The sequence below is a fragment of the Cervus elaphus genome, chromosome 9 (genome assembly GCF_910594005.1).
Source record: "Cervus elaphus chromosome 9, mCerEla1.1, whole genome shotgun sequence".
Taxonomy (NCBI): domain Eukaryota; kingdom Metazoa; phylum Chordata; class Mammalia; order Artiodactyla; family Cervidae; genus Cervus; species Cervus elaphus.
This window is the reverse complement of record NC_057823.1, coordinates 61,840,373-61,866,532: the sequence shown is the minus strand read 5'-3', so window position 1 is coordinate 61,866,532 and position 26,160 is coordinate 61,840,373. Positions and strand designations below refer to the sequence as shown.

The following is a 26,160-nucleotide window of genomic DNA, read 5'->3' as shown; positions in this document are numbered from 1 at the left end:
TGCCAGGAGGCTGAGCTAGGCTCCCAGCTCTGCTGGGGTAACCATTTCTTCCTTGTATCCTTCCAGGCATCTCCTCCAATATGCAGTGTTGTTTAAAGACTTGGGTGGTGTCTAGTTAAAGTTCTTAACTAGGTACTTGCATCTAGGAAGTCTAACATATAGGAGCTATTATCCTGTCTTATTTATGTTTTCTCATCTTCCCTCTATTTGTAACCATCTGGTTACATATGTTTCATTGGAGGTGTTCCTTAGGTACCTGTTGGGAGTAGACAATAAAGAAACTGGACTCAAAATTCTCTGCCTTATATTCCCTACCACAGTTATCACCGTCTTCTACTTAGAAAACAAAGTCAGAAGCAGCTTAAGATGGATTTTTATTTCTTCTTAAAAAAAAGATAAAATAAATAAGTGAATACATTGGCTTGAATGTTCTTCCCCTTCTCTTACTCTCCCCCTTCAAAAAAAAGCAACCACTGTGAGAATCCTTAAGATGGAAAGGCAGAGAGTGGGTCACCGGGACCCACACAGGAGAGGTCAGAGAAGGACTCTGTGGGTGCGCGTGGCTTACACGATCTTGGCTGCTGCGAAGGGCGTCCTTCTTCAGCAGAGGCTGGACATTTCCAGCTCTCCTCGGAGCCCTCACAGCTCGGTCTTCACCTTGTGCATCAAATCCTTTTGGTCAATCTTGTCTAGGTCCTGGTACCAGCGGTTGAAAGCCAGCAGTGCCACGTTCTTGGCAGCCACAGCCGTCACCTCCACGGAGCTGGCCGCCCACTCCAGGGCATTGAGGTGGAAGAGCTGGTCGTGCAGCGTGAACCGTGGGAGGGGGGTGTGGGGGCTGTGGACGGGGTGGGCCTGCCACTCAGCGGTCTGGACTGAGTAATAGGAGCGAAAGAGGGTCTTCAGCTGGGACCGGAGGAGGGCCTGGGGGGACTGGACTCGCCAAACAGCGGCCTCCTGAGGCTGCTTCCGCCGGAAGTTGGCTGAGATGTTGACAGGACAGATGTTGTCCAGGGCACAGAAGAAGCTGGGAAAATCTGTGGTAAGGATATTGGCAAAGGGGAAAAGCTTAGGGTCGGGGAAGCCAAAGTAGGAAGAGTTGAGGTAGCCGTGGACCAAGGAGACGACGGTGGGCTGGAAAGAGCCCTGGACGACATCAATGGGCGGGTCGAATCCTTCAAAGGCGATGGTGCTGCTGTTGTCCAGGTGCAGGGGGGTGGCGATGACCACTATGTCATAGTTGTCAGAGCCCGTGCCCGCCTCATTCTCATACCTGACCCGATACAAGGGTTTCCCCTCTGGATGGAGAGAGAAGAGAACACAAAAGTCAACTTCTTTCTTGGCTTCTACCCATTACCTGCCATCCAGGGCCCAGCAGCGAGGGGACAAGACCCTGGGTGCAGCCGTGCCGTCCAGCTGCTGTGTCAGCTGGTATGGTGGCAGGGCGAGCCCTGGACCGGAATCAGGAAACCCAAGCTCTTTCTCTGGCTGTCGCGCTGACTAGCTGGGAAACATGGGCAAGGCTGTGAGTCCTCAGTGGTCAAATGAATGGGGCTAGATGAATGCAAGTCTCTGCTTCCTGGCTCTGACATTTGAATCAGGACAACACTGCCCTCTGGTGTCACTTGGCAGTGCTGGGAACTGCACCCCAGCAGAGGAGTTTTAGGGATAGAGGAGGTGGAAGTGTTCACTGTGTAGGAAGGGAGGGGTCGGGGCCCCAGCTCTGTCTACTTACCTGTTGGCTGCAGGGTCACAGTGGTCACCGTGGCATGGATCACGTTGGCCTTGGTAAGCTTCAGCAGACCAGAACAAACCAGCTTGTTGCCTCCTTCCACAGACCACAGGCTACCTTGGGCCCCCGCTAGAGACATGGCTCCTGGGCAAAGGGGGAGGGAGGGCAACCAGTGGCTTCTCAACCTCTAGGCAGTGGGGCTGGAGAGTCCAGCACCATCCTACCCAGGCCTCTGTCCCAGGCCAAGACTCCTCCCAACTCCGGCTCGGAGAGACAATACACAGAAATGAATACAATAGAATTCACAATGTTGTAAAGTAAAAACATTATCCTCAGTGCAAGAGCCACTATAGAAGACCACGGATTGTATGATTCTATTTAAATAGACTGCCCAGAATGGGCAAATCCATAGAAACACAGAGCAAATTTGCGGTTGCCTAGGGCTGGAAGGCTAGGGGATGCTGGGGGAACTGAGGGCTATAGGGATGAGTTTTGAGGGCAGTGAAAATGTTCTCAAATTGATTGTGGTGATGGAGACACAGGTGTATGTGTGTGCACGCTTAGTCGCTCAGTCATGTCTGGCTCTTTGCGACCCTGTGGACTGTAGCCCACCAGGCTCCTCTGTCCATGGGATTTTTTTTCCAGCAAGAATTCTAGAGTGGGTTGCCATTTCCTCCTCCAGGGGATAGTCCCGACCCAGGGATTGAACCCATGGCTCCTGCATTAGCAGGTGAATTATTTATTGCTGTGTCACCAGGGAAGCCAGATGGAAATACAACTCTGAATGTTCTGAAAGCCATTGACTCCTACACTTTAAATGCGTGTACTGTGTGATACATGAATTATATCTCAAAGGATACCTACAAGATGCTGAAAGAGTGAGCAGGGTCGTCTCACTGATGGGACTAGGCAGGACCAGAAGGCTGGGAAGGAGCTAGCAGCGGCCAGAGGAAGAGTATCCTGGGCATGTGGGAGGTACTTGTTAATTATAAACCTTTTCATTCATTTATTCAGCAAAAATGGTCTGAGTGCCTATGATGGTCAGCACTGCTGTAAGGATATCTCAGTAAACAAAGGGGACAGATTCCCATTGGGAAACATGCATTCTAGTGGGAGGAGATAAAACAAGTCAATTCAGTAGCCTGCTAGAAGATGATACTGGCAGGGCAAGGGGACTGAGACTGCTGGGGGTAGGAGAGGTTAGGCAGCTTCGATGAAAAGGCAACATCTTCCCAGAGACATGGGAGGCAAGGGTGTACTATGACTGCTCTCCAGGAAGATTCTTCCAGGCAGAGGGATGGCCACACAAAAGCCTCAAGGCGGGAGTGTACCCGGGACTCTGGAGACACGGCAAGGAGACCAGAGTGGCTGGCCTGGAGTGCGTGAGTGGTGAGATGGTGAGACCTAGACCACACAGGGCCCTGCAGACCACTGGAAGGACTTTGGATTTTCCTTGAAGGAAAGTAGGAGCCGTTACAGTCTTACATGAAGGCCTGACAGGATCTGTCTTTTGTTTTAAAAGGATCATCTGGGTGATGTGTTGAGCTTGGAGGGGCCAGGGAGTAGGCAGAGGGTGGGGGACCTGGTAGGAGACTTGTAGCAATCCTGGTGAAGGACGTTAGTGCTTAGACCAAGGAAGAGACACTGCTAGGAAGCAGTCAGATTCTAGGTATACATGGAAGGTAAAGCAGATGGGATTGCCTGACACACGACACAAAGGATATGAGAGAAAGCAATGATTCAAGGTTTTGGCTGGAGCAACCGAAAGGAGTAATTACCAGCCAAGCTATGGGGAGGCTGGGAGGGGCAGGCTTGAGGGGAAAGATCAGAAGCTCAGGTTTGAATGCACTGAGTCTGAGACGCCCATTAGCCCTTCCAGTGTGGACACAAGGGTGACGGCTGACACATGAGCTTGCAATTCTGGAGACAGGTCTGGGCTAGAGGTCATGTTTGGGAGTCAGGTGGGCGGAACTGAAGCCCCAAGACTGGCTGAGCTCACCAAGGGAGGCTGAGTAGTTGAGAGTAGGTGAGAGCCTCACCAAGTTGAGGCTGAGTAGAAGAGGACACAGGACTGAGCCTGGGCCTTCCGTGTCAGAAGGCAGGAGAGGAGAGGGACCCAGCCAAGCAGGCCAGTGTGTGCCTATGTAGTTCCTTGGCCTTGAATGCCCCTCCCCGGCCCTCCACCGCCCCAGTAAAATCCTTCTGTATCTTTCAAGGCCCAGAATAGTCACCACACCTTGGGGAAGATGTGCCCTGATGTCTCTCTTGGGCAGATCTGTGTCCTGTACTGGGAGATGGTGGGTGATACATGTGCCCGCCCACCCCAGTAATGAGCTGGGAAGATGCAGTGCTCTAATAAGTGGATACCCAGGGGCCCAGAGGCCTTAGTGGGGCAGATCATGAAACCAATCCAAACAGGAGTGGCAGAAACACCCCGGACCTGAGATCTGAGCTTCCCTTTCACTGTGAAGTGAGGTGAACACCCTCTCCTGCCAACTGAGAGGACAGATGCCAGAATCAAAGGGTGTTGGGGTGATGTCATGTACTGAGTCAGGTAAATGTAAGGTTATTACAGGGAGGGCTGGGGAAGGGCAGGTGGGCAGGCTGAGGGCTGGAGGCTCACCGGCAAAGGCGGGCATCGCTGCTGACTGGCCGTAGCTGGCCCGCAGGACGGCGGAGACTACGTCGTCAATAAAGCGCTGGGTGACGCCCACCTGGAGCAGGGACTCAGCCACAGAGCGCTGGGTCATGTTGACAAAGGCGGATTCCCCCAGCGAGTAGAGCAGTTCCTCCACACCCGAGAAGGCATAACCGTGCGCCTGGTACTTATAGATCCTGGGAGACATGTGGACCCAGAGTCCTTGTGCAGAAAGGCCTTTCTGCTGACCACCTGCCGCTGGGTCACTGCACCTGGGGGCCCACCCCTCCTCTCCATGTAGGGGTAGGAGAGGAAGCTTGTTATGTGACCTTTGGTCTATTTGCTGGCCCCCACCTGGAGGGACAGCCCAGAGAGAAGGGCAAACACTTTGGATCCCACCAGAACCTGGCTTCACATGGTGGCTCCTCTGAATGACAATCATATCACCTCTCAAGCCGCTCCCTAATGAGGATGCAGTCCTCTTCTCACTCAGCTGGGACTGCCAAGCAGTGGGCCATGCCTACCGCCACTGACATATCCCCTCTCCAGCAACAGCAGCTCTTCCCTGGCTTCTAGGACCACACTGGACCCCATGGCAGCTGCATTATGCCAAAGTTGTCATGCTTTCTGCTAGCCTGCCCTGTCCTGCCCCGTGGCTCGGTCCAACAAGGCTCCCACTCACCCCCTCACTAATGTCTTCTTCCCACACGACTCTCCCCACCTAGAGGACTGGCATTTTTCTGGAGCCGCCGGCTGATGAACTTTTGGATGGTGGCCTTTGGAATGTTGCGTCTGCTCGGGCTGTTCTGTAAATGTGCCGGGTTTGGTTGTTGACAAGAAGCCCAAATAGAGGTGTCCAGAAAGCAGTGAGAAACTGCTTAGGTAGTGGGTCTGGAACTTAAGGGGCAACTGGGACTCACAGGTAGAGGCTGTCTCCCACAAAAGGGAGAACTTGGTGCTGGGGGTTTGGATAAAATTGACAAGGGAGAAAACTATAAGAGGAAAGAGGAGTGAAGACCTAACTTTGGGGCTACCCGGAGAGTACAAGGAAGAAGTGCCATAAAAAGCATAGTTACAGGAGCGGGAAGAGCAGAGAAATGCCAGAAACCAGGAAGGAGACCTGGAGGCCACGAACAAGTGTCGGATCCTGAAGTCTCTGCACCTAGGCCGGGAAACAGGGAGAACCGTTGGAAGGACTGACTGTCGGGGAGAGCTGGGGACCAGCCTGGTGTGTGAGTGGACTATGAGGGGTGGGCACAGTGACAACAGGATACTTGCCCTTCTTATCTGGAGTTGATGCGGAGGGGGCTGGGACATGAGGAGGAGATAACTGGTAAAGAAAGGTGTTTGTTCTAGATGGGTCTGGAGGACAGAAGAGTTTGTAAATGGTGGCCCACAGGTTGCTTGTGGCCTGCAGATATGTCTTATTTGCTTTGTAAGATGAACTGGTTGCAAGCACTGAAAAACTAATTTCACATACAATTGGATTTCCAGTTTCTTCTGAAAAACTGGACGATGGTGCCCTGTGAGGCTGGCATTCCCATGTAGCCACAAGGGGCTTGAGCAGAGAGCTAGCTGCCCATTCAGATGCGGCCTGGCTCTTCAGGACCCCTCACTCCTTATCCTTCCCTTTCACTAAACTGCTTCACTTATTCATACCTCAGGGAGGCCCTTGAAGGTGGCTGAGTTTGCAACCCATGATTTTTTTTTTGGCCAGAGCACAAGGGATGTGGGATTTTAGTTCCCTGACCAGGGATCAAACCCATGACCCTTGCACTAGAAACACAGTCTTAATGACTGGACCACCAGGGAAGTCCTGCAGCCCATGCTTTTATTTACCAGTTCAGCCACGGGAAAGAGGATGCCAGTGTGACAACACGAGAGACCACGTACCGCTGTACTAAAGTAAGTCCCTTGCTGATGCTGGGGGTGTGCTCGGAACCTGGGCGGAATTCTCACACCCAGTGAGTACCTTTTCCATTTCGACAATGTATAGTCAAGTTGGTTTTTTCTGCACCTCTTTTCCTCTCTCCCTCTGGAAGGCCCTCCCCAAGGCTCTGCCCAGCCCTACCTCATGAACTTCTCCATGACCTCCTCCACCCACATCTGCAGTCTCAGGAAGCTGATGCCGTAGTGCCACCAGAGGCGGAAGAGGTTCAGCAGGTACCAGTCCGTCTCCTCCAGCACGAAGTTCTCCCCATTGAAGATGGCGCTCCTGCCTCCCACCTCGCGCCGGTGCCGCAGCCCTGAGGAGACAAGGAAGAGGCCCTTAGGTCCCCGACAGAGGCCCCCCCTGAACCCCAGGGGAACCTAGCAATGCCCGAAGCTTAAATTCAGGGCCATCCTGAAGGATCACTCCACCGAAGGGAAGGTGACACTATGTTTGGCGCATCTGTGCCGCTTGTTCAAGAACAGTGAACAGTGTGCTGGGGAGATGTCTGGCCTGGCTAGTCAACAAAGAAATGAAAATTAAACTCGTATTCCGTTTTATTTGTTTTTCTAACAGGGATCCACTCAGCCATGAGTGAGGGAGATTCAGTCGTCATCCTGGATCGTCCAGGCGCTGACAGCCATGGCACTTGCTCTGGGATGGTGGCCCGGGGCAGCAAGGCCACAAGGAAGAAATCACAGCTCCTGACAACCACCAGCACTCTACACCCGACAGAGCCCTGGAGCTTCGGATCTCACTTCATCCTCTCACAGTCTCGGGAGAGGCAGGACAAGAGTCAGTACCCCCCAGGTAAAGATGGATAGATGGAAGGTGAGGCTTAGAGATTATAGGGCCTGCCCTAAGTCATGGGTTTTTCTTTTTCCCTCCTATTCCTGTCCCTAAACCACAAAGTTCCCCTACCCAGAGGCAACCAGTAAGTATATTCCTTCAGGATCCTTCTAGAGATATTTTGTGCCAACACTTATAAATGTGTACACATTTGTGAGCTGTCCCTCCCTCCACCCAACCCCATATACTATTAATATACACAGTGGCCTGCACCTTACTGACATGTGCATCTTAATAGAGTGTTCTCTACCTGGGCATATAGGACTTGGCTACTGGATAGTCTGCTATGTGCTTAAAAAATATTTAGTCTCAGATCCTAGTGGATGGGCAGGTAGGATATTTTCAACTTTTTACTATTACAAACAGTGCTGTGATGAGTAACCTCATGTGTGCTGCTCTGTACGCCTGTGACCACACTGACAGGATCACTTCTGAGAAGTGGAATTTCTGCATCCAGTGGTATATATATTTGTGGTTTTGACAGATGCTGCTGGGGCTGAATCTCAGCTCTCTCACTTATTAGCTGTAGGGCCTTAGCCCAGGTGTATACACTTTCTGAGTCTCAGTTTCCTTGGGAGGAGATACAGCACCCATCTTGCAGGCCGGTAGGAGGATTAGAGGTAATGTCTATGTACCATCCAGAAGGACGCCAGGTGCTTGGCAAGCACACAGCATGTGGAAGCCATTATGATTATAGATTATTGAGAAGCAGTAACCTGATGGGGAAAGAAACTAGTCTGGGGGTGGGGCTGTCAAACCTGAATTCTAATCCAGGCTCTGCAACTAACTCACTGTGTAACCTCAGGCAAGTTCCTTCCCCTCTCTGGTCTCAGCTGCTCCATCTGTAAAATGAGGAGATTGGGCTACATGACCTTCTGGCCTTGACCATCAGGGTCACCTGGGAAGGGCCCGAGGGCTGCCGCCAGCCCCAGGATGGTGCACTCACCCAGCTGCTTGACGAAACCCTGCATGTGGAGGCTCAGGGAGTGAAAGGAGGCGGCGCCGCTCTCATAGTGCTGCTTGTTGACGGAGATGGTGGCTAGGCGGCCGCCCACGGTCCCCTTCTCGAACACGTCGATCTGCACCCGGGGGCCAAAGTGCTGTTGGAGGAAGTGGGCCACAGCAGAGCCCCCGATTCCAGCTCCAACAACAGCTGTCATCAGGCCCAGGAGGCAGGCGTGAGGAGAGACAGAGCAGGCGCGTGAGACTGTGGGTCACTCCTTCTCAGTCTCCTGGGCCAGTGGTTTCCTAGGTACTCGCATCTCATAGGCTTTTAACATCTCAGAAAGGAAATCTGTAGACTAGTGCTTAGTAAAGTGTTAGCTGCTCAATCATTTCCGATTCTTTGCAACCCCATGAACTGTAGCCTGCTAGGCTTCTCCATCCATGGAATTCGCCAGGCAGTAAAGCTATCAATAAACAGCAAAGTACAACCTGCAAACTATCACCTACTATAACCCTTATTTTATAAAGAAAAAGACAAGTTGGCAGCAAAGGGGCAGGGAAGAATCTCAAAATTTATTTAAGGGAATAAATCTAACTTTATACAAACTCATTGAAAGTCAAAGTGAAAGTCACTCAGTCGTGTTCGACTCTTTGCAACCCCATGGACTGTATGTAACCTGCCAGGCTGCTCTGTCCATGAAATTCTCCAGGCCAGAATACTGTTCCCTTTTCTAGGGGGTCTTCCCAACCCAGGGATTGAACCCAGGTCTCGCATATTGCAGGTGGATTCTTTACCATCTGAACCACCAGGCATATTTTACTATGAATTGGTGAATACCTGGTCACTGCCAGGTAAGATTAGTTACTAAGTTTAGGTTAGTTACTAAATTACTAAGATTAGGTTAGATTAGTATTAGGAATCCACTCCTTAATCCAGGGGTTGGCAAACTACAGCCTGAGAGCCAAATCAAGGCAGATTTCTGTTTTTGCAAGCTGAAGCTTTATTGGAATGGAACCATGCCCTTTCTTTGGCTTATTGGCTATGGCTCTTTCATGCCAGGCAGAGTTGAGTAAAGTTGGAACAGAGACTGTAAGCACAGCCTAAAATATTTACTCTCTGGCCTTTAAATTAAGCAGTCAGCCAACCCTTGGTCTATTGCAACTTCTCACCTGACACTTAAGTCATTTCCATATCCATGTTTGTCAAGCCTGGAATTCAGCCTGTGACAGATAACTCATCACCATAGAGGGCACTATTTTTCACTTTGGACTCTTGTTATAGTTTCAGCTTTTTGACATCTTTTTGGGTCTTACCCACTGTCTTCACTTCTCCTCCTTCTTTCCTTAGTTGCAAACTTAGTTCATATACCATCAATATTCTGATCCAAGTCACTGAGAAGAGCGTGTGACTGGTCAGGGCTCTTGCTACTAGGAACCACTGATCAAACAGACAGTAATCATCACACAGCACTGAGAGGATAGTGAAGCAGCTGTGGAGCTCCTGAGCCGGACAGCCATGCTGCCCACAGTTTTTGCCCACCAGGTACCTAAGACACAGCTTTCCTCTCACCTGACAGTCTAGTAACCTACCAAAGAGAAGGAGATTTGTCCTTACTAGACCCATGGTGGGCTTTCCAGGTGGCGCAGTAGTCAAGAATTTGCCTGCCAATGAAGGAGGTGCAAGAGATGCAGGTTCGATCCCTGGATCAGGAAGATCCCCTGGAGGAGGAAATGGTAAAACCCACTCCAGTATTCTTGCTTGGATAAGAAGCAAGAGGAGCCTGGTGGGCTACAGTCCATGGGGTTGCAAAGAACTGGACACGACTGAGCACACACACACACACACACACACACAGACCCCTGTGGGACCCTAAGACTACTAACTCTTGTCAAGAAGGCAAAACTACAAGGTTTTTTATGATCTGGTCTCCATTTACTTATTCTGTGTCCTGCCTCAACCTTGCAACACTCCACCTTCTTGTCTGCCTCAATTTCTTTTTTTGGCCATACCATGCAGCATACGGGATCTTAATTCCTTGACCAGGGATAGAACTCGCGCCCCCTGTGGTGGCAGCACAGAGTCTCAACCACTGGACCACCAGGTTAGTCCCCTGCCTCAGCTTCTTTTGCTGTGGAAGAGAGATGACACCCTGTCATGCCTGTGCCTTTGCCCATGCTGTTCCCTTTGTCAGAAATGCTCTGTCATCTTTTGCCTTGCTGACCTCTGTGGCCCTTATATGTCATTCTTAGCTGGCTGTCCTGACCTGCCTAAGACAACTGTCCCTCTTGCACTTTCCCACAGCATACTCTCCTTACCCTGGCCTGGTCCGTGGGACACTACTCAAATGATCTGTCAAGGACTGAGGGCAGGTCCCTATGTCCCCAGATTCTGGCAGGCAGTAGAGCTCACTATTCCATTTTGAAAGAAAAAATTACTTCCTTATTCTCAGTGTTTACAAAGCCGCTTCCAAGGATACCCTTTAACCTTTTAAACCAAGTGCTTCCCACCCTTTCCACTTTTGACAAAGCCCTGAATCACCCCCCCCCCACCCCCGCCCAGAGAAATTGCTATCACAAGACCTAGAAGCTGCCTAAAGGCTATAGGGAAGCAGAAGACCTCGACTCTCTAAGAACTGGCTCCTTCAACACCAATGACCTGACACCTGCTCTCTAGTCTGTGGTAAGATTTGCTGCACATAGAATGAATAAAACAGAGAGGGCCCTGTACCCCCTGAGCATGGGCAGGGAACGAGAGGACAGATTCATGCAGTTAGCAATGACAATGCGTGACCAAGTACAACAGCAGGATTCCAGAGAATCTTGAGGAAGCAAGGAAGTCTGCCTGAGAGCGTGGGCCCCATGCTTCACAAGGGAAGCAATGTAGATCAGGATCCTGGAGGACAGTGGGTTTTACCAGTGAGCAGAAACCCATTCTCTGCAGAGAGAACAGCATGAGCAGGGCCCGGGTGGAATTACAAGGGAATTTAAAGGGTCCAATGCCACACCAAGGTGTTCAGATTTGATCAAGAAGCAGCCTGAGGGTTATGCCATCTTAATAGGAAGCTCCTCATTCCCATTATGGGTAGAGCCCAAGCCACCAAGGACGAACAGAAGCTCTGATAAGAGCACTGAGGAAAATCAAGAAAGTTGCAGGAAGCTTGGCATTGCCAAGTCTCTTGCCTTGATGATGCCTGGGGTGAGGTGGGTAGGGCCAGCTGGAATGAGGCGGGCAACAAGTTCTGCATTGGCAGAAATGGTTGAGCTGTGAGGAGATCCTGCCCCTTCCTCAGTGGTCACTGGGAAATGCCATGCTCTGCTGCCCTTTCTCAAGAGATGCTGGAGCCCTGCACATCAAGACCCTGCCTGCCTTTCTTCTCCATCCTTCAAAGCCTGGCTCCAAATCCATCTCCTTCATCAGGCCTTCTCTCTCCACTCTGGCTCTCAGGATTCTCTCTCCTCTGAAAACCCTAAATGTTCAGTCCTAAATTGATTTCTGGCACGCTTCAGCCTGTCTTAATCCTTTATGGCCTGAGCTGGGGTTTGGTAATGCAGACCTTAGCACTGCACTGGCCCCATTATGTCTGTGGCACTCCCATGGGGCAGCCCTCCCTCCCAATGAGAGGCACTCTGCTCCCACACCAGAAACCCAGCATCTCTGCCTACAGAAATCTGATATATGAGGGACTTGGAAATCTTTGATTCATGTTGAGTCAAAATGACAAATGTTAAGAGGAAAAAAGTATAAACAAATATGGAATGTTAGTCAGTTATATACATGATCAAGTATTTAGCAGTATGTCCTGATGCCTGCAATTTATTTTGAAAAGCATTAAAATGTAAGATGGATTAATGGCTATGGGATAGGTCTGTGATAAATATAGTAGCAGTTTCTTAACGCAGAATCTAGGTGCTGGGTAAAGAGATGATCAATGTATAAGTCTTTCAACTTTGGTCTAGGTTTGAAAATTTTCAACATAAAATGTTGAAAAAAAAAAAAAGGCAAATAAATAAGAAGACTACTGTGAAAAATTCCTCACTTTGTCATTCAGCAAATCTGTCCCCAGAGGACTTATCATGGGTTCTGTCTCTCCTAAAACTGTCTCCTACCCTCCATGAGGTTTTTGGCTTAGATGTTACTTCTGGAAGCCCTCCCAGAGCCCACAAAGACTGCGGTGAGTGCCCTTCCTCTATATTCACAGTCTTTCTCAGCCTTAGCACTAACTTCCTTGTATTGTGAAGTCTCTCCTCCTCCGGACAGGAACTATGGACCAGTGCCTGCTACACAGACGACCCTCAATAAACCTGTGTGAATGACATCATCCAGACAGGCCAGAGTCCTGGGGGCACCTGGCAAAGAGCCAGGTCGAGGGCAGATGCTCAATGCCCCCGAACCTGCTGGTGAGATCAGTGACCAGTCCTGCCCCAAGGCTCTTTTCTACCCCAGGTAGCCCTGGACACAGACCCACGCCTCCCTCCCCATCAGCACCTTGCCTACTGCGGCCCCCTTCCTCGCCCAGTCGCAGTGCTTCGGCTCTTCTCCACCCAGCTCCTCTGCCGAGGACCCCTCCCTCGAGCAGCTGCCTTCCCCTTCCCCCATCCAGCTGCTCCCGGCTGACAACCCTTTTCCCTCGCAGCCCTCCCCAGATCTGCACCCCACCCAGTCCTTCCCGCACCGATTTTACTGGGCCGGGCATCGCCTGTAGCGGCGGCAGCGAGGAGCGCGGCCAGCGCGGCGAGGAGCCGGGCAGCGTGGGCCATGGCGGGCAGCGATGGGGGCAGCACGCCGGGGCTCGGGCACTGGCGGGTTGGCGCTGGGTTCCCCGCCCCGCCCCAGCGCCCAACTGGATGTTCCGCCTTCCAGCCTCGCTGGTCACAGCTTCTTATTGGACAAGCGGCAGTCCCTCTTCGGCACGAGGCCCTCATTAGCCGCATCTCTCTGGGGGCAGGCTCTGTCATTGGCAACTTCTCCGTCCCGCCTCCTGGATGCGGTTTCCTCATTGGCTGGCTTGTCCTGCTCCGGCGCAGGTGTGCGCGCTTTGGGTGCTCAGCATCAGGACCCAGGCCCAGCTCCGGCGAGGCTGATGACCGAGAAAAAACTGAAGCTTTGACGATCTCCGTTCAAATCCAACCCCTGAGCGTTAGTAGCTCTGTAACGTGCCTTCTCTGTCTCATTCAGTTTCCTGCTCTACCTTTCTAGGTGGTTGTGACAATCACGTGAAATAAGGGATGTGAAACCACTTGGCAGTGTCTGCAAGTGCTGGAAATTGCTGACCAACCATGCAGCCAGGATGCTAGAGGCTACTTGTTTCAGCATGCTGAAACAAAGCCAGATGCTTTCCAGATTGCTGTTAGTTACCACGTGCCTTTGCAGCTTTGATACACAGTTTGTGTCTCTGCCTTCTACTTCAAAAACAAAAGGTAAGAGTTTCATCCACTCTTAGAGGGGAGAGGAATGGTAGAAAGGAAGAGATAAGCCCCATTTTCACCCTCTAAGGAAACAAAAGCAGCTTCACTATGGCTAGTTTACACTATAAAGGACAGATTTCCTCTCACAGAAAATAAAATTGGGGATGAGTTTCAGAATAAAATAAAATTCGTGTGTATGCAGCCAGATTATGGCTAAGAATAGAAATAGAAGGGACTCTGAGAAGAGTAAAAGGGCATAGAGCTGAGATTACAGCCAACTTTGTGAGTCTTAACATGGCCAAACTGGATTATTAGTAAAATGGTAGATGAATAAACATGCATTTCCCATATTAAAAAAACCCAAAAAACAAAAACACTTTTGGGCAATATTTGTGTTAAAATGCAAAATCAGACTCAAGATACTCCTTTAAATTACTGTTTTCTTTTTGGCCTCACTCTGTGGCATGTGATCTGCATTCCAACTTGTGCCCCCTGCATTGGGAGCAGTCTTAACCACTGGAATGCCAGGAAGTCCCTTAAATCTTTTAAAACAAGCATTCATTGATCACGTTGTGCCATGTTCTCTTATGTGCTAACAGTATGATCCATGCAGTATTTTTTTAATAGGGTAAAATCATATTAAAACTCAACTTTGCTTTTTAGTAAGTAAAGTAAATGTCGCTCAGTGGTGTCTGACTCTTTGCGACCTGATGGACTGTAGCCTACCAGGTTCCTCCATCCATGGGATTCTCTAGGCAAGAATACTGGAGTGGATTGCCATTTCCTTCTCCAGGAGATCTTTCCAACCCAGGGATTGAACCCACGTCTCCCGCATTGTAGGCAGACAATTTACCGTCTGAGCCAACTTTAGGGTCCTTGATAATTCTAGATTTTACAGCTCTGTTTTTTCCTGTTAGGAAAAAATTCTTCTAATCCCACAATCCATGTGTATCAAAGTTGTAGGACAAATTCAAAAAAGCTGTTTAAGAGGAAAACCAAGGAGCCATAATTCTGGTGGCCAAGGTACAAAACAACTAGTAGTGAGACTGAGAGTGAGGTTGGGTGATTCCAGCAGTTATTTATTGCTGCATAACAAACTACCCCAAAACTTAGTGGCTAAAGGTAACAATCACTTTTTTTTTGCCCATAAATCTGCACATTGGGTAGGACTCAGTGAGATCTCATCTGTTCCATGTGATGTCAGATGGGGCTGTTCCACTGGGGACTGGAGAGTCCACTTTCAAAATGGCTCACTAACGTGGCTGGCAGATTGGTGCTGGCTGTCAGCTAAAAGCTCAGCCATGGCCCTTGGTTCTACTCCACAGGTTACTTGAGTTGGCTCTTTGGTTTGATGGCTAGGTATCAAGAGTGAGCATCCAGAGACAGGAAGGTATGGGTCAGAAACCAGCAGTGTCACCTTCCTATAATCTACTGGTCCAGATTCAAGGAGATTTCAAAGCTGTGCTTTAAAACCTCCAGTGAATTTGAGAATGGACAAGAGTAAGGTAAGGATATACTTGCCAACTAGCTCTGGGAATGTGGGGAACAATGGATTATGGAGCTAGGGTGGGAAGAATGATGAAAATGCAAAGCCAAAACTACAGGAAAGGCTGGCTACAAAGAGGGGCACTTAGCCAGGAGGCTGGGTATGTGGAAGCCAGTGAAGAAGCAGAGGTAAAGACAAGGTTAGGCAAAGGTTGGGAAGGGCACATGGAAGCAGGCGGCCATGTGCCAGTAATCAGATTGAGAGGTCAGAAGTTCTGCAGTTTGAGTAAAATGATTAAAGCAGGTAAGATGATTAGAACCAAGAAGCAAGCACAAGAATATAAGGCAGTGCCAGACAGAAAGGCAGAAATAAATAGGAGTCCAGATTTAAGAAATACATAGAAATCAGAAGGAAGCAAGTCAAGGAGGTAAAAAAAGACAAGGCTTCAACACCAAGGCAAAATGCCTGCACTGCATCCACTTGCCTGGGCAGCTGTGAGACCCCAAGTTCCCTCCACTGAGTGTCAACAAGGTCGGTCAGCAGTCAGTGAAGTGACCATGTCAATACACAATATGATTCTGGCAGACAGACAGTAAATACACGAAACAGTAATTTCAATTAAGGTTTTATTAATGTTGTTTCCGAAGATTATATTTCACCTTTGTCTTCTTTGATTTTGCCTTAGTGTTTAAGGACGTTTCTTCACTTATTAAATCCTTTGCCAAGAAAGAGCACCACGTAACTTATGTCAGTACAAACTGAATGATTCCTTTATAGTGGTAAGGAAAATCCACCAAAGATTCATAAAATCCAAGTACTAAGACACCAAGGTCCCTCTTCGTATGAGCCAAAGCTTCCTTACACATATCATCTACAAGCCAGTAATATCTTTTTACTTTACCATCAAGATGAAAATAATTAAGAGCACTGAAAAAACCTTATTTCTCCAGTCTAAAAATGTAGACTTCCTCATTATAGTTTAAACAGACACACACAAAAAACAGAAGCTGAAAGGAAAACAATTCACTGTGACTGATTAACTTACAATTATTTTTTTATAGTCAAGCACCAGTCTTCCCCTTCCCTTAGACTTTAGGCAACTATGAAAACATACAAAAAACAATGTGTATAAAAAGCAATAAAAATAAATATTCGATGGCCTACTGTAATAGGCAATTTGCACATTTCATTTAATCCTCGTAATAGGTTGAGAATTATAACTATTTTACAAACACGGAAGCAGGCTTAGAAGAGTGAAGTGACTAGGCTGGGAACTATGTTTGAGTTGATGCTTACTAAGCATATGCTCTGTTATGCTGCGCTGGCTCCTGAAAGCCTTTCAACTTTTTGAGATTCTGTTACAGCTCCAGCTTCTAAATTTATACTTTTAAGTCTGCAAAACTACTGAATAATAGAAGAATCTAAAATTATTTTCAATCTACTTGCTAAAACAGGAGGTTGCAAAGAATACTGAAAAACTCTTCAAGTAATCAGAACATTCCATACCTGAAATTATGGTTATTCTAATTCATTTGTAATGAACAGCTAGTGATCCAAGAACAAATGGAAAATCATAATTGCCTCACTTTCTTATTGTCAATATTTGTCATTCTTAAAGGAATGAAGGCAAAAAAGACATATTCCCATTGTGAAATCTGACTGCTCATTATATTTACAGGATGTACTTAGTGGAAGGCCAAGAGGTTCTGGTTTTTAAATCTCACCACCAGTCTTTTGTTTGCATCTGAGAAGTATGTATTTGTTTTTTTGTGTCTAAATCTGGTGGAGGTGGTAGTACCCATTAGGGGATGGTTTTGCTGATGCATATCTGTGTAGTGTGCTATAACTATCTAAGATGTCTAAGAGGCTCTTTCACCATCCCACAGAATGGGGTCATACAGTTCTAGAAGAAATGGATTTATTTTATGGGAAAGTAACTTAAACCTAAACCTGGACAATCTGGACACTTAACAACATTTAATTTTCTGTTGGGGGTATATTTGCATGTTCATTATAGAACTGTTGAATCTTAAATACTGAAGTTAATATCTAGTTGTTTCTTACTTAAGTTCTCACTGAAATTTAGTTTACTAGTTTTAGAGATTTTTTTTTTTCTTTGAGTCCAGTCCTAAAAAGACTATGTTTTCACATAGTCTGAAGAAACTGAAAGGGTGAGATTAGATTATTAAGGCGGCTCCTAGCATTAAAATATCTATAAAGACCTCCTTTCTAATGTTTGATATATATATCATTCATTCACTAACTCATTTACTGAATAAATTTTTTATAGAACACTATCTATAAGACTGAAATAAAAAATATACACATAGGCTCATTACCTCTAGAAGGTCCGTACATAAAAGGGGAGCTAGATGTTTACATGTGACATAAGACAGATAAAAAAACTAGGATATAAAGCTAGTCAATGTAAGAGAGGTAGTAAATTGTGAGTAGCCCCCCCAAAAAACCCCAAAACAAACAAAACAAAAACTCCAAACCCAGCGTAACTAAATGAAATGAGGAATCATAAGAACCTAACATTTTTTGGTCCTGACTACCTCCCTACATAATCTAATCAAGGACCACAAGATAAATCTGACAAAGTGGCAGAGGATTTAAGGGCCAATGGAAAGAGAAATTGTGGTAAACTGCTTGCATAGACCAGCTTAGGTCATTAGCTGTTGGCACTGCCTCAATTTCCCTGAAATGATTATACACCTAAGGAGGCTGAAAATAATTTGAAGACAACTCAGCAAGGAAAGCACAAGGTTTCTTGGCCATACTTGCTTGAAAGGGACCTGGTATCTTGATTTCTTGCCAATCTCTGTCTTCCAAGTCTTTCCTGAGGCCTTAGCCTTGTAAATGGGATTTAAAAAGGGAAATGAGTGTGAATATGAAGTCCATCTGGCAGGAACTACAAGGACAAAAGATGGTTAGAAGAAAAATAAAATGAAAAGGGTAGGCTCTGAAAATCTATGTGCATAAAAATCAATCCAAATGATTCAAATTCATACAGCTGTAAAGCTTTATCATTTCAGTACCCAAATGTTAAACCAATCCCTACCACCTCCGCTTCCCACCAAATTCAAGATCCTATACAATTTCTGTTATAGGGACTAGAAATGAACATTTAGTTGAAAACACATAAACATACACTCATTTCCACCTTTAAAAAACATTTTGGATTGAAAGTCATCAGAGTACCAATTTTAAAATAATTTTCTTAAACACATTTTGATAAGGCCACAGGAACACTTGTCACATTGTTCAAATGCCCAATGGCAAGACTTCTGATGAGACCAAACAGGTCACATTAAATCAACAGAGTATCTCAGAAATAAAGCCAATATGACTAAATCCAAAACAGATCACATGAAGTACCTCATGTACAATACGAACCTAGTTTAATAAATAAAGGAATCACAGGTGGCTGCACTCTGGGAGAACACGCAGTTCCTCTGGGCCGCTTCACAGTCTTCTCTGAGACTCTACTGCCACTTCAACCCGGGCAAGTCTAATGGTGCGGCCATGAAGCTTGTAGCCGTCTTGCCTTACAAATGCCACGGTGCCAGGCTGCACCCCAACACCAGCTGGCACGTGACAAATGAGTTCATGCTCATGAGGGTCGTATTTGTCACCGATGGGTGTCATCTTCTCCAGGCCGTGTTTGGCGAACACACTTTTCAGCTTTGCTTCTAAAAGTGACAATCCTCGGAAGATCTTCTCCAGAGTAAGCTTCTGGTCTGCAGGCTCTGTTTCTTCAGAAATACACTCTGTAGTCTTCTCCAAAATGTCTGCAACCTCCACCAAATCCTTACAGAAACTCTGAATTCCTACAGAGAAACCAGATACTCTTACTGTTTGTAAATCACTCTGTTCTTGAGGGCAGAGTTTGGGGAAGGCTCAAAGAGGTGGCTGGTATACTAGGTACCCCAGGAAATGCAAAGATTGCTACATGGGATTTGAGGATCATCACCAGTGATTACCCTTGCAACCGAACTGATGAGCCAACATTTCTCTTAGAAGACATATGACTAGGAAGCTGCCTAGGAGATGGAGAAGACTGTTAGAACCCAAGAACTAGGTAAGACTACAAAAGGTTCAGAAACCTGTCTTTTTAAAAACTTGACTTAGTTTTATATGCTTCTTTTATCTATGGGGTGAAGGACAGGGAGGCCTGGTATGCTGCAGTCCATGGGGTTGCAAAGAGTTGGACGTGACTGAACAACGCACTAAAGGTGAGTTGTTCATCTTAACATATATTTTGAAAATTCCTGCCTGTCTCATTTGTGCTAAGGCATGTATTCTCAATAGGAAGAAGACATTCATTGATAGGGGAATAAAAGAGGAGTTGAGAAGACTGTGCTGAGGAGTAAAGGAGTGGTTTATTCTTAAGGATCAGCTAAACAGGAACAGGAAAGAAATATACTCCATAGATGAGTTAAGTCTCTAAATGCCTGCTACAAAGTTATATCTTATTGTTTGTGAGGAAATCACTCTGTTCTGTCTGCTGGAGACAGGCCATTAAGCTTGTCTAATTTTTTTAGAATTACATAAACTTTATAAAAGTTAACTCAGTTGTTGAGAAATCTCATTACTTCCAATGCAGCATTCTTCATTTTTCTTACAGAAATGATAAGGAATATCATTTTTGTGTGGTAACACAAAAGCCCTGGTAGGAGCTGGTGAGTGGTGAAGGACTTTGTTGATCTAGTTTTAATCCAGGAACAAGTTTAAGGCCCTGTATCAAAACATGCAGCCAATAAGAGAGATAATGACAGAGGAGAGATTTCCCAGGTACGTACTGTCTGGATGGAAAGGCTTCAGTTTGTTGAGCCCTGATAGTTGGAAATATGTGACTAAAACTTGGATGAAATATCAGAAACACATTTGGGGGTCAGTACTGAGTTATTTAGGAATACAATTTCGGGGTTAGTATTTATTCAGTCTTGAAACATGGTATCTAAAGCAGTGAATGAGAATCAGAAGGCTAAGCCAAAGGAATGGGGTTGGATGGGACACGAATGGAGTGAATCTTGTGTATAAACAGCAGATAAAATCCAGAGAACAGGAAGGAGTATGAGTGATACAAGGGAAAGAAAAATAGATTAGGGATCAGGGATCAATGGATTCATATCTACATCTGATGTCAAATAACTTTTTCTAGCTTGCCTCTAAGAGGAGACTGGACTAAATTGTATCCAAGGGCCCCTCGGGCACTCCATTCTATGTGCAGTAAAAGTGTAATGCTCCATATTAAATTGTGAGTATAGCATGTAACTCCATAGCTGATTCATGTCAATGTATGACAAAACCCACTTCAATGTTGTGAAGTAATTAGCCTCCAACTAATAAATGAAAAAAAAATTGTGAGTATAGCAAGTCATCAAAGATTGCCTTTTACCCTTGAATCTCTGTTATTCAACTAACAGTTTCATGAACAGATCTGGAACAAGATGTGGTGCATTTAGGAAAAGATTTCTGAGAGACTTTGAAATGAACCAAAAAGATTATTCAATGCCATCAGTGAAAAAAGAGATTTGATCTAGCACAGCCATCAGGGTTATCTGATTCCATGTGGTCTGAGCCTTTGAGTTGTAACTCATCAAGCTGTACAACAGTGAGAGTAACACAAATGATTTTTGTCTATGGTTGTGAAAGTTGTCTGGTGGAGACACAGTTAGTTACTGCATTCTGAATACAGACGAGTTTTGCTTAGATGAAGCAAATTTTAGCATTTCTGATTGCCTATGTGTCTGCTCTTTGGATTCTTTTCTGATTAATGATTCACTTCACTTGTTCATTAAATAGTTAAAACAGAAGTGCCTATACAGGCACTAGAATGATAACTGTACATGCTTGAAAAATAACAAAATTCTGGTGAAAATAAAGGCAAACATTATTTCAGCAAATGGTTCATTTTCCAACATTCCCAATAAGCAGCACATAAAACCTATGGGTTTTCTGGAAGGGTACAGTATAGGCTGGTTAAGGACCCAGATGTGTTTTTTGCTAAGTTCAGTGTGCAGAACTGCTAGTAAGTGCCCTAAACTAAAAAGTATTATTAATAAATCTCTCACCAAATATCTTGGCATCTTCTACACATCTCTGGGTTCGCCTTCTTATATTTTCACTGTCAGCTACAGCTCTCTGGTATCTCACCTGAGCATCAGAAGCAAAGTCAAAATAATGAGAAAACAAATGCTTATGGTAGAAAAGAAACTTTTTGTTTATTTTACAAATTTCACCCTTGGTATAGATTTTTATAAAAATAAACAAAAACATTAGGAGTTGTGTAGGAATCTTGTATCAGCTACTCCAAATTCCCAGTCAGAGCAGCAATCTCTGTTTACTACAGTTCTGACAGGTTGTCATTTACGCTTCCAATTTGAACCCATAACAACTGTTTTCAAGCTCATTATCTTCAGAAAAAGCTTTCTTTTTCATCTTCAGCCAACACTGCCACCCTCCAACTTTCTATTGTTGAACTAAACTCTAGGACAACCAAGAGTAAATTTTTAAAAGTATGTCATCTTGGGACTTCTTTGATGGTTCAGTGGTTAAGACTGCGGCTGCTGCTGCTAAGTCGCTTCAGTCATCTCTGACTCTGTGCGACCCATAGACGGCAGCCCACCAGGCCCCTCCGTCCATGGGGTTTTCCAGGCAAGAGTACTGGAGTGGGGTGCCATTGCCTTCTCCGGGTTAAGACTCCATGCTCCCAATGCAAGGGGCCCAGGTTCGATTCCTGGTCAGGGAACTAGATCCCACACGCTGCAACTAAGACCCAGCACAGCCAATAAATATGTATTAATAAAAATATGTCATCTATTTGAAGGCAATTATTTAGCCTCTTTAGTCTTTTTTTTCTTTCATTCTTATAATCCCTGGTTCCTTTCAGTACTCTCATAAGACACACTTTCTAACCTCATTGCCCTTTCTGGGTGGTCCTGCTTTGGAATTACTCTATTTCTCAAAATCTATCAGTACAGTACTGGCACATTAAGCCAGATAAGAGTCTGATTGGCAGAATAAAATGATAAATGACCACACTAATTCAACAAATGTTTATTTGAGTGACTACTACATGCCAGGCATTGTACTTCCATTGAAACTACCAAAATATCATATATCTAAGTACTGTGACACACCAGGAAACTGAACAAAGATGAGTATATGTAGTTGGTAATGTTTTTGAACTACTACAGATTATTTTGCTCAGTATATCTAACAAGAGTGAGTAAAGAGCTAATTAGAGGAAACAGTTTAAAAAACTGACTTAAAAAACTATGTGAGTATTTAAGCCAGAGAGAAGATGTGATTACCGGTAACATAAACAAATAATAGAAAATATGATATATATTTCAGACTATATGAACAGATAATATAAAATCTACCTACTGTTAAATCTTGGACTTCCTTCTCCAGTTTAACAGCTTTTAGCTTTAAGGCGCGTTCTGCAAGAGAGGGTCCCAGTTCATCAGGGGGGTCCTCAGAATTGCAGTCTTCACCAGCGGTTCTCTGAGTGGCAGTGCTGAAAGGATGCAGCCATCCCCTAGCCATGACAAACAGCCAAAGTTACAACAAAGTTCAGAGACTGGAATGCTTCCCAGATTGACTCTCTCTAGACAAAGTGCTTTCAGTTTCACTAACAACACAAACACTTATAATGTACTTGTTAAGTGCCAGACACAGCTGACAAGATTTTTATGAAATCATTTTTTCATCTCACAATATGTGAGATAAATACTATTATCATCCCTATTTTATAGATGAGAAAACCAAAGTTCAGAGAGGCTTATGCCTTGCTCAAGATCACATAGTTAGTATTCTGTTGAATCAGGATACTGAGCATCAGGCAGTAGAAATAGCTGGAAGTGGGGACACAAAAGTCAGCAAGAGAACACCAAATTATAGTACCTAGAACCAGCAGGACAATGCCAGAAGCAAGAATTCAAAACAAAAAGCCATACAGTTCAGGTTCAGTCTCTCATTTTATAAATGGGGAAAATTAACCCCAGTAAAGGTACCTTATCAAATTGGAGTGAGACCTAGAATTCTAAAGCTTTCTTGATCACAAGCTCTAAGTAAAAGGCTTTTATCGAAGAGAATCTGCATTAAGAGAAAATGAGTTGGGAACTTACCACGTAAAATCAAATCAATCAAAAACTGACATTTACTCTATGTTGTGGACTGTGAACAGGTGAATGAAATAGATCATATAGATACGTAGTTCAGTTTACATAAAAATTTTAGAGTAGGGGTTTGTGGATCTTGGATTGCAGCAGTTTTGAAGCCCCTGTACAAGGAAGTTTCCATTACACCTCCTGGGTACTCATAATTTAATTTGAAGTAAGACCATCAAGAAAATCTGTGGGTGTGAAAGGTCTTTAAAACAAATAGTTTATTTATATAAACTGGCATATACTGAAGAGTGGCCACTGAGGTGAAATCTAAATGAACGCTTAGTAGGAGTAAAGGAGTGTAGTTCAAGAAAGGGATGAGGGAACCATCAGTATAAGGGTGTGGGCAAGATTACTTTTTATCTTTCCTGCTAGTCCTGAATTCAGTTATTATGATCTTACGTCAAATTATACATGATTACCAATTTTCAGTTCAGAAAATGTGGTCACCATAAATCTGGGCCACATCAAACAGGGTGAAATAGATCCTTCCTCCTAAAGTCCTAAAAAACAACATTTACCCAATTAAAAATAGGTCAAAATATCCTCAGGGCCAGTTGAAGGGAACATGGCCAGGGCCCAAGTCATGAGAAAGAGGGGAATTGTGGTGGATTCATTCAACTGCTACTCTTTCAGAACTGGAGTGGGGGGAAAATTTTATTAGAAGGAACCATTTTGCTCCCGATCACTTCCCTACACCAAAAACTGCCCAAAAGATTAGGGGGAAAAAGCTTGAAACCCAGAATTCAACCTCTCACCCTAGTGCTGGGTCAGGTGTGTTATGGTAAAAAAGGCTACAAATAGTTATGCAAAATTTTCGGATATCACCGTAATTTACTTTTCAGAGATCCAACCTTACCCATCCCCCTACTCAGCAATGTTTACTTTTTCTGGTAAAGAAACTGTCAACAGGGAATCGTCCCTGATAATAATGAACATTGGTCACTAATTTAAAAGGGCCGATTCTATAGTCCTAACGGGTTTTCAGTCTGAATTCCACAACTTCTTGAGTATTTAAGTTTGGAGACGTTACTCAAATTTTCTAAACCATAGTTTCCCCCAATTAAACGGGAGAATAAAAAGAGCTACCCACAGTTCTGCAATCGGCAAGATAAGTGATCAAAAAAAGCTGCTGCAATCGATGGGTAAAAGCAGCCACCAGAATTTAAACTCCTGAAGGCAGGTGGAATGGCCGTTTGGCAAAGTCCAACGCCCTCCTTTTACCTACAGGAAAAGTGAAGCTCAGATATTGGTTCCCCATTATGTTCACACAGGAGGCTAGGAGAGAATCCCAATTCACCTGTAGGCACCAAAGCTGGAGAAAGGGGCGGGACGGGTACGTCCCCATTCAGTCAGAACAATTCCCACCTCCGAGGGCGTGACCTCGGATCTTCCAACGTACCTCGGCCCAACAAGGAGGCGCGGCTGTGGACCTCAGTTTCCCGCTCTGTAAGATGGGGCCGTGAGCGCCCAGTTGTAGCGGCCGAGAGGTTAGAGAGGTTCCCTCGTCCTCCAGCCCCAAACTTCCCCTTCAGATAGCTCGTCCCTCATCGTCCTCAAGTTCCCAATCCCCACCTGCCTCGCTTACCTGCCCTCGGACGCGGCATGCGAGGCCAGGGGCTGCATCTGCCGCCGGACCGCCCACAGGAGCCTGGCGGCCATGTTCCCACCTCGGCATACGGAGGCAGCGCATGCGCACTTGCTCCAAATGACGAGCTACGCTCCCTTCAAAAACCACGCTTCCCATCAGCCTTCGCGGGCGTTTTTCTCTTAGGGCCCCGGATGGGAACGCCACTTATCGGGTTGCTCCTGGGCAGTTCCCTACCCGGTCTATAAGCAACGCAACTCTTCCGGCCATCGGCGTGTTCCTCGGGTAGGTTGGTTTCCTGTGACAAGGGAATAGGCTCAGTGGTAGGCGCGGAATACGCGGCGACCACAGGGAGTAACAGTTGTACCCTCAAGGAGCTTACATGAAGTTTTACACAACAAACAAGTGCAAACACCATATAAAGTCAAAATATGACCCTTATTTAAACGTGAGGGGCTTGGGGTTGTGGAACCCTAGAATACGATATGACCTAGTTTGGGGGCGTTTTCACAGAGGAAATAATGTTTGAACTGAAAGCGGAATAACGAGTAAATGAAAAAAGAAGGCAAGTGGTTCAGGTAGAAGGAAACAGCATCTGCAAAGTCAAAAAGGAGCGCCTTGCAAGTAAGGGACTAAAGTACTGGAGGAGGCGGAGGAGCAACACAAGACGGTGGTTAGAGCCAGGGCTTGTGAGGAATTAAAGAAAGTCGAAGCCTGACTCTCATCTCTCACCACTCATACTTGCTTTTTTCGCCAATTCCCCCTTCCCCCTCTACTTACTGTGGTTCGAAATGTGTATTTTTTCATTTCTTCTCACTAATGTGTAAACTCCATTAGGGCAGAGATTTTTTTTTTTTTTTTTTGGTCTGTTCATATTTAATAAACAGTGGAACAGTGCCCTAATGTAGCTGTTCAAAATCCTTTTGTCTAAAGAACTTCAACGTTACAGTGCCATTACGTGTTTAAGGGGTCACTGACCGTAGTGTGGAGGAGATTGGGTCTAAGGTGGGGAGACAAGCTGTTGGACGGGTCCATGCAGGGAAGGGGTGTGTTCTGTCCTGGGATTATCTCACCAGAGAGACGTTTGTAACCACCTTATCTAAAGTAACTACTATTTTAGGTATAGCCAGCAGTTTTTTGGTTTTTGTTTTGAGTGTAAGCTTCATGAGAGTGTCTGCCTTGTTCACAGCTGTGACTTTTGACCTCTAGTACAGTAGGGGCACACAGTAGATGCTCTGCTGCTGCTAAGTCACTTCAGTCGTGTCTGACTCTGCTACCCCACCAAGCTCCTCTATCCTTGGGATTCTCCAGGCAAGACTACTGGAGTGGGTTGCCATTTCCTTCTCCAATGCATGCATGCATGCTAAGTTGCTTCAGTCATGTCTAACTGCGACTGTATGGACAGC

General features: G+C 45.9%; 2 protein-coding genes across 2 annotated transcripts; both read right to left on the bottom strand.

The window, feature by feature from the left end:
* Positions 1-357: 357 nt before the first annotated feature.
* Positions 358-13,109, bottom strand: PCYOX1L (prenylcysteine oxidase 1 like). Its single transcript, XM_043913238.1, has 6 exons — positions 12,768-13,109; positions 8,096-8,302; positions 6,442-6,616; positions 4,356-4,567; positions 1,736-1,876; positions 358-1,298 (listed from the first exon to the last, which is right to left on the bottom strand). The coding sequence occupies exons 1-6, from the start codon at positions 13,090-13,092 to the stop codon at positions 640-642; spliced, it is 1,719 nt and encodes a 572-aa protein (XP_043769173.1). The 5' UTR covers positions 13,093-13,109; the 3' UTR covers positions 358-639.
* Positions 13,110-15,598: 2,489 nt separating this feature from the next.
* GRPEL2 (GrpE like 2, mitochondrial) lies at positions 15,599-25,047 on the bottom strand. The gene is made up of 4 exons (XM_043913237.1): positions 24,755-25,047; positions 22,385-22,538; positions 21,067-21,148; positions 15,599-18,819 (listed from the first exon to the last, which is right to left on the bottom strand). The coding sequence occupies exons 1-4, from the start codon at positions 24,826-24,828 to the stop codon at positions 18,455-18,457; spliced, it is 675 nt and encodes a 224-aa protein (XP_043769172.1). The 5' UTR covers positions 24,829-25,047; the 3' UTR covers positions 15,599-18,454.
* Between the last annotated feature and the right edge of the window lie 1,113 nt (positions 25,048-26,160).

Excerpts from the sequence above, each read along its gene's own strand:
- PCYOX1L (XM_043913238.1), bottom strand. The coding sequence starts at position 13,092 with ATGAGGAAACCGCATCCAGGAGGCGGGACGGAGAAGTTGCCAATGACA. Across the intron at positions 6,617-8,095 it reads GGGTTTCGTCAAGCAGCTGG|GGCTGCGGCACCGGCGCGAG; the intron begins GTGAGTGCACCA and ends TTGTCTCCTCAG. Across the intron at positions 4,568-6,441 it reads GTCATGGAGAAGTTCATGAG|GATCTATAAGTACCAGGCGC; the intron begins GTAGGGCTGGGC and ends CATGTCTCCCAG.
- GRPEL2 (XM_043913237.1), bottom strand. The coding sequence starts at position 24,828 with ATGGCCGCCAGGCTCCTGTGGGCGGTCCGGCGGCAGATGCAGCCCCTG. Across the intron at positions 22,539-24,754 it reads CATGCCGCGTCCGAGGGCAG|GGGATGGCTGCATCCTTTCA; the intron begins GTAAGCGAGGCA and ends TGTCATGGCTAG. Across the intron at positions 18,820-21,066 it reads AGAAGATGCCAAGATATTTG|GAATTCAGAGTTTCTGTAAG; the intron begins GTGAGAGATTTA and ends GTTTCTCTGTAG.